Source organism: Eumetopias jubatus, unplaced genomic scaffold, assembly GCF_037043125.1.
Source record: "Eumetopias jubatus isolate StellerSeaLion01/CBP00866 unplaced genomic scaffold, mEumJub1_p1.0 scaffold_8, whole genome shotgun sequence".
Classification (NCBI taxonomy): domain Eukaryota; kingdom Metazoa; phylum Chordata; class Mammalia; order Carnivora; family Otariidae; genus Eumetopias; species Eumetopias jubatus.
Window position 1 is genome coordinate 6,288,425 of NW_028274814.1, and position 14,830 is coordinate 6,303,254.

Below are 14,830 nucleotides of genomic sequence, written 5' to 3' on the forward strand. Positions count from 1 at the left end.
ATCCAGGATCAAGCCCCACATTGGGCTCCCTGATCTCCTCTCCTCTGACCACTCACGTTCTTTCTCTCTCACTCTCTCTCTCAAATAAGTAAAATCTTAAAAAAAAAAAAATGCATCTCTGTGATCAAATGCTGTCCCTGAAAGGCTTGAGGACCCTGAAATCCTGACCACTTGGCTGGCAATGAGAGGCCTCCTGTCCTTGACTGTCACCAGCCAGCAGACAGGGCCCGGGATGGACACATGATTGGTAGCACCCTCTTCTAGGCCTTCCCACGCACCCGGGTGTACGGGCCTGGGCCACCGCGCTGACCCATTCCACAGCCCACACTGGAAAGTCCCAACCTGGGCCCAAGTGGAGCAGTGGGGTTTCCAAAATGGGACACCATACACAAGGACAATGGTCCAGGGCTACCATGAAGGCTACAGCTGGGTGATGCTGAATCTGACCCCTTGGGGACTCACAGATCTCTGGGACCCTGTCAACCCCAAACTCACTTGTGTGCCTCCTCTAGTCAGAATTTCCTGCCACAGCAGCTCAAAGGTGTCCTAACTGTTTAAGAAAAAAACACTTATGAAATCTGGAAGGATTGGTAGAGTTTGACAGCTATAAACACTATTGCAAAACAATCTCTGCTCAAATCTGTCTGGACCGCTGTACATGACGAAGGCCATATAGATCCCAATTTCTCTAGCAGCCGAATGTTCTCCCACGCCTCCCACCACCGTCTCAACTCAGCCCCGATTGGGTTATGATCCCTACTACAACCGTGACGATGACCGTGCTTAGAGCGCAGAGTCAGACGTTAGAAACCAGACAGGACACAGCGCCCGCGTGTAGGAAAAGCAGCCTGCTCCGCCTCCAACACGATTTGCTGCACCAAGCGCCCACGTGGCTAAAAGCAAGTGGGGCTCAGGCGGGTCTGCTGCCTTCTGATCTTTTACACTTGGCCACACCCAGTGTGATGACACAGGCTACCGACAGCCGAGCGTGGCATTTCTGTGCTCAGTCAGCCTCCCGGGTGCGGAATCTGAGGGGGCCCTCCTCTGAGCAAAAACACCTTTTTCTCCACTGGAAATGGGGTGGGCAGTCACTAACGGATGATGCAGTGGGAGGGGCACATTTTCAGCTGCTGAGAGGCCAGGAAGAGCTTGAGCATCTATTGAGCCTCAAGGTACATACCGTGGGCACTGAGCAGCTCACCTCGGGCCGGGCAGAGGGAGACACCCCCACAGAACAGGCCTGCACCCCAGAGCCCCGCTGCTGAAGCTAACGGCCCAGAGCCAGGGAGCCGGGGAAAGAACTCTGGAGGATAACGGGCTCCTTCTGCGGATCGTGGAGGGTGTAGGTCCAATAAAAATATAATGTATGCCACATAACGTTATTTTAAATTTTTCTAGAAGCTGTGTTAAAGCAAATAAAAGGGAATAGGTGAAGTTAATTTTAATAATATATCTTATTTCGTCAAATATATCCAATTATCATTTCGACAGGGAATCAATATAAAAATTGAGAAACTTAAAAGAAACTTCAGACTAAGTCTTTGAACCCTGGTGTGTATTTTACACTCACAGCACCTCTCAGTTTGGATGAACCCCATTTCAAATGCTCAAGGACCCACATGAAACCAGGAGCTATCATCCCAGCTGACGCAGGTCTAGGGGACGGAATACTGAGTCATGAGAATCCTCGTTCCAGTGGGCAATATTTCAGCTGGAGACCACTCACTAAGTCCTACCCTTGCGGGTATTTTGTGCATTAACATGCTTGAGAGCTACTGACCTCGAAGCTGTGCTGATATCCAGCCTTCCCCCGAGTGCCATTGCTTGGCACCTCACACCATCCCAGGACGCACCCCTTAGCCTGAAGCAGTCTCTCCGGGTTCTCTCCCTGCGCCCACATGGACAGGGTCTGCCACGGAGGCTACGGAACCAGCAGGCTCTGAACACTACCAGTGCCTGGATTATGCTTCCAAACTGGAACATGATCCATCCAGCACGGATGGAATTTTGTCACCTGAGTTAGTTTTGAGGTACTGCCTTCTTAGCCAGAGGCCCAAAAGACCACTAAAAAGATGTCAGCTGAAAGGACCACCTTTAAGTTGCAATAAAGGTATTTATGATACAACGGGTACTGCAACACCACACAGATCATGAAGCTCTAGAAGGGCGTGTGTGCGTGTGTATGCTGGGCAGGGGGACGTCACAGATATCTGTGACATAAACTTATTTTAAAATTCCAGAACAAAGTCTGAATCTAAGTGGGCTGTGAATTTGGGAGCGGCAAAGTGGCTCCTGCCCACCGGGATGACGGGAACAGGGGTGGGGATGGAGATGATGATTCGTGTGTGTAACATGATAAAATATATCAAGAGGAAAACAAAATCCAAGAGTTTATCAGCAAAAAAAGCAACAAGGCTTTATTCTAACTTGTGAAGCAACAATGAGGGGAAAAGGTAACATATCTCAAAGTCTGACCATCTCCATCCTATGATCTGCATTCCTCTCAGAATGATTTGGGACAGGCCTGGTGACTGTCACATAAGGGGCTGATGGAGGTTCACCTGAGCCCTTGCGCGTGTACGAAATCGTCCCTAATGGCATCCTGCTATGCAATTAAGAGTGTCAGAGGGAGCCATGTGGCATCATGAGGAGCTCTCTGCCTTTAGATTTGGGGTCATCTTATTATGTACTAATAAATGCATCAGATGGAGAGAAAAAAAATTCTACTGTCAGTAACTATAGTTTTGTTTTTTGTTTTTTTTTTTAAAAAAAGGTTATGAAGAGCTGTTTCTAATGGCTGGCTGACATTAAAATTGGCATTATCTACATGTTTTCAGATACCTGTCCGACCCTATCCACATGCCAAATGATCAAGCTAACAAGTGAGGGAGTGCTTTACTGAACTAGAAGTTTTGTGTTATAAAATCCTCCCGAAATATGTGGGCCGTGGACTGAGACACAGAAATCTTGACAAACTGGTGTTTTAATGTAACAGGATTTGTCTCATTTTAAAATCCTTACAGTTCTTGGGATGAGACAGGACAGAAGAAGAAACTCATTTTAGCTCACACTTAAAAGCAAGTGGGCATATTGTGGGTGGGGAGAGGGAGGGACCAGGAGAGGAACTAGGCTAAAGCCTAGTAAGTCCCAATAGCTCAAAAAATGGGCCATGTAACACTTTTTTCCGCCATTATGGCAAGAGTTGCACACCCTAGTGTTCTCTTTCTTGGCAAAGACCACATTTGTCAAGTCAGATGATCCAAGAGGGCCCTGACTAATGGGTTATTTCAATCATGTATTTTGTATAAGCAACTGAGCAACACTTGGCTAACACTCCCAAGAATCATAGTGCATTTGTGGGAAAATGTAAAAAGTGCCATGGGGATGTTTTGTGGAACAAGAATTCTGGACTTTTCTAGCTGAAATAAGGAATCTTGGCCATTGACTTTTAAATTCTTGGATTTCCAAGTAGGAAAGAGAGAAGGTGGGGGTAAGGGCACCACCCCACAGTAAGACCAGAGGGCGTGGCTCAGGAGGGGGGCCCGGGGCCCCGGGTCAGGGAGGTCACACACACAAGGGCACAGTTTCCCCTTACTATTAAAAGGTCCGAATGAACGATTCAAGGTCCCTTCCTGTCTGCGGTTTACGATCGGGCCTTTTGACATGTCCCTCCACTCTTCTTTCTCATTAGTTCTAGAATGTATCATTGCTAATTCCCCAGCCCCTAAAGAAAATGCTGGAAACAGAGTTGCCTATTTGTGACAGAGCTGAGAGGTGAGAAATCCCTGTTGCTGCCACCAGGAACCCACCTCATGGTTTGACCTGGAGCAGCTCTGAAGGCATTAAGGTGACAGTAGGGAGAGGCCTGCAGGCCTGTGCGGTCCTGCTGCCAAAACCCTCTGTCCTGGGCTTTAGCACTCAGACCTCAGGGGGCCTTCTGGGACAGAGCTGATGGGTGAACCTTTTGTAAAGGGGTAGGGTGTTGAGAAAGTGCAAACTGTTCCTTTTATCTAAACTTTTTTCAAGCTTCATAAAAGGTGTGATAGCAAAAATAGATAAAATGGGGGACAAAGGATCTTGGAAGGTGCAGTGTGAGACACAACATCATGGGCTAGGCAGTTTATATCATTATCTGGGTACGTTTTTCTTATCAGAGTTAATAAAGAGCATGTGGGTGGTCTGCGTGAATGCTTGTTTTGGGAGAGAGTGCAGACTACCCATGTTATGGCCTCCTGCAAGGTTCATCAAGGTGTTGCACCAAAGCTGGAATACTTTACTGATTTACCTCTTCACGGTGTAAGGGACCCAAAACTTGTTTATATAGATAACTGTATGTAATTGTTTGCATAGGTAATTTCCATAAAGATATAATCCTTCACAATACACCACAGGATCTTGATTTTTAAGCAAAGCTTCTGGATAATTCTTTGTAAAAGGAAGAATCTTTTGGAACAATAATTCACAATCTCAACTTCACCAACGCAGGATTTTCATCATCCACCAACCTGGTGTTTTCTCTACTCTGAGAACGCCCGCCTGCTCGCCCGACTCCTCACCTGGGCACCAGAAATCCTGCTGGACGTTCTTCTTGTCCCTCTGTGCCGACGGATGGCCATCTTCTTCCAGCGAGGGGGCGCCCCTGGAGACAGAGGGCGGGTGCCCGGCCTTCCGCAACAGCTCCCCAGCATTCAGAGACACCGGGCCTCCAGGCAGCACCCCGGGGCCCCTCTCGGCCTTCAGTTCGTCAGCCTCCTCCATGGAGTCAGTGCTCCGGGAGCTCAGGAGCCTCATCCGAGACACAGAACTCACCTCTTTCATCCTCATCAAGCGGTCAGGGTCTGCTCTCCTCGGGGGGGAGGCCAGTTTCTCTTGTAAACTTTCGATCACTTTGGAAGTGCTTCTGAGCCTCTTTTCTGAGCCTGACACACTTGGGGTCCTCTCTATAAAATGGAACAGAGTGGACCTGAAGGGTGGTTTTGTCCCCAGGTCCTTGTGATTGAAGGCCTGGGACTCCTGGGGGCTGGGCTGAGGCTCGGGGCTCGGGGCCTTGCTGGGGACAGTGCTGTCCACACTTGAGTGCTCAGCAGCCAGGGGAGCCCGACGGGCACTGTCCCTCTCCCCAACAAAGAGAGGGCTTTCGGTCCAGCCGCACTTTCTCCTGCCATAAAAGGCGTCTGTGGACACGGGGGGGTCATCCGGCTCGGCCGAGCTGGACACAGACTCCTCCCTGGGGGCCTCTGGCCCGCGGGCACTTCCATCAGTCCCGGGGTGCTGGTTCTGTCCCGTTCTCCTGGCGCCCGGCAGCAGGGACTCCACGGCCACCTCAATACCCAGGATCCTCGCAGCCCTCGCTTGAAGGGACTCATTCGGGGGGATCTCTATTGCACTTGCTTCCCCTAAAGACCCATCTAACTTATCAGTACTCGGCTTCTGTGCGGGCGGCAGCCCCACAGACCTCAAGTCCGGTGCGGAAAGTCCTCGGGGTTTGCTGGCAAGAGAGAGTGGGAGCAGCGGGCTGCTCTCCCCTCCAGCCCCAGCCCGCCAAGGGGGTGCTGTGCTCAGCTCCCCAGAAATGGAAACACCGGGCAGCTCCTGACTTCCCTGGGGCTGCCTCAGTTCAGCTGGATCGGACGAGGGCGCTGGTTTTGTGTCACTTGACCTAGAAGACGTCACTCTGTGCGGCGGACCTGGGCTGACGGCTAGCTTGTTCATTCTGTGCTCCACCTCCTGGTGCCCCTCCTCCGCGACCGGGCTTCCGTGCGCCCACAGCGAGGCTGCACCCCTGCCGCCGCCCGGCCCCACCGTCGCGGGGCCCGGGGACTGAGGCGGGGCGCAGGGCCGCCCAGGCTTCTGCTCCTCGCTCCAGCTCTCAGACTTGCTCTTCACTCTTCCCGGCCGGGCCCCAGGCTCCTCCAGCGCTGGCCTCCTTCGGGGTTCCTCAGCTCTCCAGGCCCGGCTGGCTTCACCGAAGCCCCAGTTCTTGCCTTCGCACAGCCACTCTGTGTCACTGTCCTCACTGCGACTGTCACTGCCACTCTGACCGCTTTCTTCCTCCTCCTGAATCTCCTTGTTAAAACTTTCTAGCTGGCTGATCAAGTCCCAGGGGCGCCGGCTAACGGGCTTCAGGAGAAACTGCCCGAACAGCTGCTTACTGTTGCAGGGGCCGGTGGTCTCCCCCTTCACCACCTCGCCCCGGGGCACAGGGCTGGCGCTGCGGCCACGGCCATCTGCACCGGCCTGACCGGGCCCTGCTTTTGGGGCAGGTGCCTGGTGTATGCAGGACGTAGTCCTTGAGAAAGCACTGTTGCTGGAGGGGCTGAGGGACATTTGACCTTTGAGGGGAGGCGCCTTTGGCCTCTGGTTCTGGTCATTGGAAGCTAACGCCATGGGCGCGTGAGCTTCGGAGGCCAGGGGGTCTGAAAGTCTGGGAGTCAGTACGGCTTTTGGGGACCCTCCTGGCTTCTCAGCAGCGAGGGGCCGTGGGCTTTTGGAGTCCTCGGTGAAAGTGGTTTGCGTTTGCTGATCTCTGTACTGGTGCCCTGGCCACGAGCCAGAATACTCGAGCTCTCTGTGTTTTGTAGGGTGAATGAATCTGAGGTCATTTGTTTGTTTGCCTTCTTCTGGTTCCCCCAGATCTTGTTTCTGGAACTCTGTTCTCCCAACCATGCTTCCTGTGAGAGCTTGCAGCTCCAGGTCGGTGGAAGACGTGCTCAGCAGACTTTGTTCTTGCAAAGCCGGGCTCTTATCAAGCCCATTCTTTTTACCAGTGCTCTGTTTTAAGTCATTGTTGTTCCTATCTATATCTGGCAGATGTGATTCGGATTTAACTGGGATGGAAACCAAACAAAATATCGTCTCGTTCATTTTTTTCTTTGAACTTTTCTTGGTTGGAATCCCAGTTTCAAACTTCTTGAGCTTGGTTCGAGTTTCCCAGGTACTCTCGCCCTGCGGGCTGGGGGAGGAGGCTGGGCCTTCTGTGTGTCCCTGCTGACCGCCCCCCATGGCAGGCCACTGTCCTCTCATGGCCCCATGGTCTCGTTGCTCAGGGAAGCCGCCGTTCTCTGCATCCCTGGGGCGCGGGCCCCACGACCACTGGGGACTGGGATCGGTGGTGGCGGAGCCACCCACACTGCCTGGCGGGGTCACTGCACTCTGCGGGCTCGAGGCGGCGCCATCATGTTGACTGTGTCCATGCGCAGGTGCCGGGGTGGCGCCGGGGCTGGGGTTGTAGGGCTGCCCATCAGCCGTTGCTTCCTGACAGAAGCCCTGCAGGTGGGCTAGTTTAAAATGTCGGATCCGTGGGTCATCAAAGGGAATATACAGAACAGAGCTGTCATAAGCGGTGGTAGGCCGGGGCTGCAGGGGGACCCCGCAAGGGGAGTGTGGGCTCACGCCATACTCGTTCCCGGGTCCCGGGGGGCCAGGAGGAAGCTGACAACCTGGGCCCGGCAGCTCCATTGGATGCTGCTGCTGACGGGAACCGCCACCCTCGGGCCTGGGTGCTGCATCCTCCACGTAGGGGTTGGAGATGTGCTGGGGTGGTGACCGGTACGATGGTGGAGGCACGTACACCGGGGGCTCTAAACCGGAGTCGGACACACACAGCTCCAGCCTGGGCTCGTGAGTTCTGCTCAAGTAGGAGACACACAGGTCTACCTGCTGACTGTCCGGAGAGTCGCTGTTCTCCACTCCCACCCTGGAGTGCTGGTGAGAGTCATAGGACGGGGGCTTGAGGGGTCGCCCAAACTTGGGCCGGGGTAAAGGGACCGAGGAGCCGCTCTTCTCAGGGTTCCTTGTGGATTCCAAATTTGGTGCACAATTTGGGGGATAAAATGGCATTTTAGGAACACCTGGAAAATGTCCATCATTTAATGGAATGGGGATGTCCATGCAACTCAGGCTCTCAGGGGAAAGAACCCTGGGCAGGGACTGGGATTTCCCTTTGCTTTGGGAATTCAATGCCTGCTCTCCTTGCATGAATGGGTACAGATCTTGAAATAATTTCTCCCCATCACCATCAGACATCTGCCGCCCTAATTTCCTTGGCTGGTTCCAGCTCTCGAGGCTTATATTCTGCCACTTGGCAGGTCCCGCCATTCTCAGCTCTTCTTCCCAAACTGCCTTCTTCATCACATTCTCTGTCCTTCCTCCAACTTCCCATGGACCCTCCCTTGTGTGGATGGGCAGACCTTGTGCTTGGGCCATGCCTCTGACCTCCAGATCGTCTCGGTCCCTTGGCCCCAGCAGGCCACTGACCTCCTGCCCTCTTCTTCTCCAGCAGGCGTGGTCGTGAGCAGTCTGGGGCTGAGAGGACCACCTTAGCACGGGCTGATGATAAAACCTACAAAACAAAGAGGCACAGAGGTTATACCGGGGGAAGAACCACACAGAAGAAACACGTCCTTCTCTGCTTCTGTGACTGGCGTTCCGAGTCAAACTCAGGTCAGTACTTCTGCAAAATATCTTCCTAACCAGAGTACTTATGGACTTTAAAGAGAACATGTCCCACTAATTATGGTTGGAAGGCAACCACGAGTTTTGCCACCAAGGGCCTAGGAGTGGCAGCAACAGGCTGCCCACAAGAACATGAGGATGTTGGTGGTACTCGAGAGATGTCAAGGCTCTTAGAACTTCGAAGTGCCCAAGGGAACAAGGGTCAACTCGAGAGCAGCATTTCTCAAAGTGTGGTCATGGGCCACTAGAAGTCCACTCCCTGCTGAGTCCTGACGACTGAGCTCTCCAGGAGTTCGTCTGGGAACCTGCTTCTCAGAACTCCACCCCAGGGCCATGGTTCTTAACTTCAGCGTGGGCAGGAAACATGAGAAAGGGTTGCTCAGGCACAGACAGCCGGGTCCCATCCCCAGTTTCTGATTCAGCAGTTTCAGGTGGGACTCCACAAAAGTGTATTTCTAACATGTCGCCAAGCGATGGGGTCCCAGGCACCTCAGTCTGAGAACCATCACGGCAAGTCACTGTGAACCAGGACTGCATGTTAGAATCCAGAGGGACTTCCCAAGTCCCGAGGCCCAGACCTATCCCTGCTCCATCACGTCAGAGTCAGAGAGGCGGGAGGCAGAGCCGGCAGTGGGGTTTCTCCAGGTACCCTGATATTCCCAGTGTGCGGCTGAGACAGAACCAGGGCTTCAACACAGTTCCCGCACTTCCCTGATGACAAGAAGCCCCCAGTGGGCTCGTTAAATACACACGTTACCAAGTCTCTCTGTTAAAAGTTCAGATTCGGCAGGTCTGGGTCAGGGTCCAGGTGCCCACATTTGTAGCGAGCACTCCAGGGGAGTCTCATCTTAGGTGATGTGGGAAACACTGCTCGGGCCGACCTGTAAACTCACCAGGAGAAGAGGGGCTCTGTCATGTGCCAGGACCCCTGGGCAGGCAGGAAATGGAAGCACCAAGTGCCAGCCTGGTCCCAGCTTGCTGCCCATCACCTGGCCGCACGTCAGAATCTCCTTGAGAACCCCCCAATCTAGCCAGCAGCACGACACCAGTATATTTCGTCATCCCCTCAAATGATCCTAGCCCGCACCCGGGGTTTGGAGTCACTGTTCTAATGTGCCCGAAGAAGAAATCTGCACAGCACTGTTGCCCTGCGCAGAAAGTCAGAGGCTGCTACAAGCGACCGGAGGCTAGGGAGCTAGCTTCTCCACAGCGTGGAGAAGCCATCAACCCGAAGACAGCGCGGCATGCTCAACTGCTCTCATTAACAGTGTTCCAACTCCAAAACTGCTGTTGGGTTTTGAAATTATAAAAGCAATATGCATTTGTTGTCCAAAATCTGGAAAAATAGAGGGAAGTACAAAAGACAAAACCTGCTTGTCATCTTTCTCACCCAGTGACGGTCACTTTGATACATATGCTCTAGGCCTGGTGTAGGTGAGGATGCGGACTTTCGAAGAGCCGTGGTCTCCGCTAGGGATCTGGTTTATGTGGACATTTCCCTGCACGCATAATGCAGCCAGCAGCTGCTACGTACATGGCCGTTACTACGCGCTCGGCCCACGCCAGGGGCCTTCTGTCCGTTAACGCACCTGCAGGTGCGTCTCAGTTCCTGAGACAGGAACTGCTGTCATTCCCATTGGACCGAGGGGGAAACGGAGGCACAAAAGGTAAGGAACTTAAAACTAACATGCACTTGGGCACGTATGCAGTCTCAGGCACTGTAGGAAGAATGCCCAATTTCCACTGCTTTCTCTCCCTTTTGCAGATAAGGAAACTGAGGCGCAGAGATGTTTGACATCTCTCCCAAGCTGCACAGCTTGCAAGGAATAGGGACCACTCCAAACACAGTAAGTGTGACCCTAAATAAAGCCCATTTGGGTAGCCACTCCGTGTCGCGTCTTCCGATGTAATGCAACATTTCTCAAGTGCATAGTTTTAAAGGATGGTTAGTATTGTATCATAAGAACAGGATTCCTTTAATCACTGTTAGGCCTCCGTAGAGGACATTCCAACACTCTGGGAAACACTACTGTTCACAAACACTAAGCAGGTCACAGATTACATAGAACAGATCCTTAGAAAAGGAATTAGTAGATCGGGGGCATTATGTTGTCTCTATTGGCAAATCTGCCCTTAGGCCCACAGTTGCAATTTACTCCCCCCCCCCCCCCCCGCCCCCTCCGCCCCCCGCCCCCCCCCACCTCCCGGAGAGCCAATCTTACTGATCCTTTCCCATCTCTGGTTGTTATAATTAAATTGTTTCCTTATTAGATAAGTGGAAATAACTCCTGATTCGTTTCAATTTGCATTTCAATGATTACTAGTGAGGGTAGCTTTTTTTTTTTTCCGTGTGCTCAGGTGTCCTTTGTGGTTTCAAGGGATTTCTACAGCACAGCCCACTTTTCAGCTGACAGACAGTGGAGTGAGGCTGGTGGGAACGGGGCCTGTGGAGACGCTGGTTCTGGGCAACAGCAGGTGAAGGCCCGGGGGGGGGGGGGGGGGCGGCGGGGTGAAGAGCTGCCAGGAACTGGCTGAAGGGGGACCATTCCCAACGCCCGGGGGTAGGCTGCTATGCCGCGAGGCCGGATGGTCAGTAAACAGTAAACATCCATGATCATCATCATCATCATCATTACAGGCATACCTCGCTTTACTGCGCTTCTCAGATCCGACCGTTTTTACAAACGGAACGCTCAGGACTTCTGTGGAAGAAGTCCCTGCAGATGGGGCGGAAACAGCAAGAGAACCAGAATTAGAAGTGGAGCCTGAAGATGGCACTGAACTGCTGCCGTCCCGTGAGAACACTTGAACGGATGAGGAGTTGCTTTTTATGGACAAGCAAAAAAAGTGGTTTCTTGAGATGGAAACTACTCCTGGTGAAGATGCCGTGAAGATTGTTGAAAGGACAACAAAGGATTTAGAATATTCCACATACTGAACTGATAAAGCAGCAGCAGGGTTTGAGAGGATTCGGTCCAACAGTGAAAGAAGTTCTACTGTGGGTCACACGCTATCAAAGAGCATCGCATCTCACAGAGAAATTGTTCATGGGAGGGAGAGTCGACCAATGTGGCAAACTTCACTTGTCGTCTAATTTTAAGAAATTGCCACAGCCACCCCCACCTTCAGCAGCCACCAGCCTCGAAGCAAGATCCTCCTCCAGCAAAAGGAGGATTCGCTGAAAGCTCAGATGGTGGTTAGCATTTTTAGCAATATTTTAATTTTTTAATTTTTTATTTTTTAAGTAATCTCTATGCCCCATGTGGGGCTCAAACTCATGACCCTGAGATCAAAAGCCGCATGCTCTACCAGCGGAGCCAGCCAGGTGCCCCCATTTAGCAATATTTTTTTTATTAAGATTTTATTCATTTGTTTGACAGAAAGAAAGAGACAGCGAGAGAGGGAACACAAGCAGGGGGAGTGGGAGAGGGAGAAGGAGGCTTCCTGCTGAGCAGGGAGCCCGATGCGGGGCTCGATCCCAGGACCCTGGGATCCCGACCTGAGCTGAAGGCAGATGCTCAATGAATGAGCCACCCAGGTGCCCCTAGCAATATTTTAAATTAAGGTACGTACTCTGCTTATTTAGACATAACACTATTGCGCACTTAAAAGACTATGGCGTGGTGTGCACCTAAGTTTACTATGTACTGGGAAACCACACAATTCATAACCGGACCTGCACTCTCCCTGAGGCATGCCATCATCAGTGCAGTAGTCGTGGTATTTTGGAACTACTTCTTTGCCTCAAGTCCCGCTCCCACCCCCGCTCCAGATAACTTTTTAAGCAGCCACTTAAAGCAAAACTGAGTTACTGGTTGACAAAGCAGAAAATACTTAAAATCAGTTTGAGGTAAAGCATTTGCCACTGAGCAATCTAAATGCCTCTGCATTTACCACTTACACAGAGTGGCAGCGGTCTTAACATGGGGCACGGCTGAAGGTCAGCTTCTTTGTTTGCTCTTGCTGTTGCTGAAGCTTTGTTCTGAGCATTTAGGATTTGAATGCTTAGCAGAACCCTTCTTGGGGCAGGTTCCATAGGGACTGGGCAGGGTGGAAGCCCTCACCTGCACCCTCCTGGCACAGCCCTGCCCCCACCTGAGTGGGCCAGCAAGTCGCCACCATGCGCTCCAGAGGCCACAGGTCCTTCCCTGAGGAAGTCCTCTCTGACTGCCCGTCCATCACAGATACCCCGAGAAACAGCAGAAGATGAACAGACTGCAGGGTCTTAGACTCTACACACAGTCCAAGGGCAAGACTGAACCACTGCAACTTAGTAAGAAGTGATAGTTGTCATGGACCCAATTAAGAGAGAGTCAAGAATCTCCTTTCTTGCCTCTGTTCTTCAGCAGATAGTAAGTGGGCTTTATATACCACACAGCTTTAATAAGCATCTTTCTTACTCCTTACAGTCCTGTAAACATTCTCCTGGGGCACCCGACTTTATGAGAAAAACCACATTGTGTGGCTTTTGCTCATTTTCTCAATGGATATTCTGGTTTCTCAGTAAATGTGTGGTGTGCTTAAGTGCCAAGAGGTGGCCAGGATCCCAAGGTGCTATTTGTCTATGGACGTGCCATGAACATGATCAGAAGACTAATAAAGGATGACACAAATAGGGCAAGAAGAGTCAGACTATAACTACCTACGCTAGTAATGTAGTCAGTTTTCTTCCCCACCTAAAAAGGTTACATTGTATCACCTTAACTTTGTCAAAACTGCCCTATCTAACTAACCAAAATGGCGAAGCATTCTAGATGCAACTTTTTTCTATTTGTACAAGACAAGGTCATCTGGGAAATAATAAATAATCTATATAATAGAAAATGCTAAAGAACCTATTTAACGAACATCTGTCCTGTACCCAAGATGGGCCTGACTCAGACAGGTTCGCGTGGACTCCACCTGGCGATAGTTCTGGTCAACTTCTCCCTCAGACAAGTTATCAAGCATGGATATCTACTGGCTTCAATATGTGATGTCCATTCTCCACTAAATTGTGTGTTCCCTCACATGGCTTCAAGGCCAAGAACATTTTCTCATACCTTTGAGGAAATGAGATGAGATCAAATTTTTCTTTTTAAAAAAATGAGAGCTAATAATTTACATCTTAAACAAGTTAACAATGGGATGTTTTACAAAAACAAGCTGAACACATTAATACAGGGTGGGAAAAAGATAAGAAAAACAAAGTGGAATGTGAGAACTCAAATAAATTGTGTGGACAAGTTCAAAGAGACAAGCGGGGTCTTTCTACGGAGTGCCTGGGAAAGCAGGACAGAGGTGAGGCAGACGTTACCCCTTGCTGACAGCCCCACGCCTTATCACAGAGAAGAAACAACTGATAAAAACTGTTTGGGAAGTATCTGAAAGGTGAACATGTGAAAAACAACATGTCCAGAGGAAAAGAGGCAAGCCCATTCGCTGAATATATAAAAGCTGATGGTGAAAAAAAATAGGAGACATTTCTATGAGTACACTCATGACTCATTTTCAACCACAACAAAAAATACTTTCTTTTTTTTTAAAAAAAAAACTAAAAGCCTACTTAGAATGGCAACATTTGACATGACTTGTAAACACGGTTTCACACGCTCCGGGATCACCTTCTCAGTAGACTCCAGGTCCTCAGGAGCTGTACCAACTTCTCATCCAGGCACACAATAGCCTAGCTCTGCATCGATACTGGTGGGCATGGGAGAGATGCCCTCCATCCTCCATGAACAAAATCCTGAACCTGGTTCTCCAGGGACAGCCCCCAAAGTCTAGCCAGCGGTGCTTCCCAGTGGAGGTCTGGGTGGAGAGTGGGAGGTTCCACTAAAGTGGACTCCAGGTCCTGTGATTTCTTCCGGTTGGCAAGCCTGCCAGCCTAGCAGATGCTGGTGCTCCCAGTCACCTCCCTACTCCAGATGGGCCCATCTTATCCAGATGCACAGTCACTTAAAGAGCCTCCCACTCCTCAAAGGAGATGGTCTCTTCTTCTAGATTGGCAGAGGCGTTGGGCCATCTCTTTAGAGTGACTCATATTCACCAGTCTCCGTGTGAGATGTCTGACATGTTTCTGTGATGGGGTCAGCCATCTACTGCTATGGAATTTGCTCTTAATGCTCCCCGGGCCCAGAAGCCTGCAATTTTATTTTTCAGTGTGCCTTAGTATATTCAATACGCTATACTGTGTAAATAACCCACTGACCCAGGGTAATAAAAAGGTAATTTTGGAAAGGGGAACTATGAGGTCAAAAGAAGAGTAAGACTCACATATGGAAGGGAGCATAAAGATCAGAGAAGATAAGGCTCCTTTGGAAACATGGATCAGTATCGCTGTTGAGTAACAATTCAATCTGAACTAGAATTGTTAGCTGTATTTACTACCAGTTAG

General features: G+C 50.8%; 1 protein-coding gene across 1 annotated transcript in view; it reads right to left on the bottom strand.

The window, feature by feature from the left end:
* The window catches only part of JCAD (junctional cadherin 5 associated), a 37,892-nt gene that overhangs the window by 3,511 nt on the left and 19,551 nt on the right, over window positions 1-14,830 (bottom strand). The window contains exon 3 of the mRNA XM_028120851.2: window positions 4,557-8,341. Coding sequence (XP_027976652.1) covers window positions 4,557-8,341 — 3,785 coding nt within the window. The remainder of the gene's footprint in view (window positions 1-4,556; window positions 8,342-14,830) is intronic.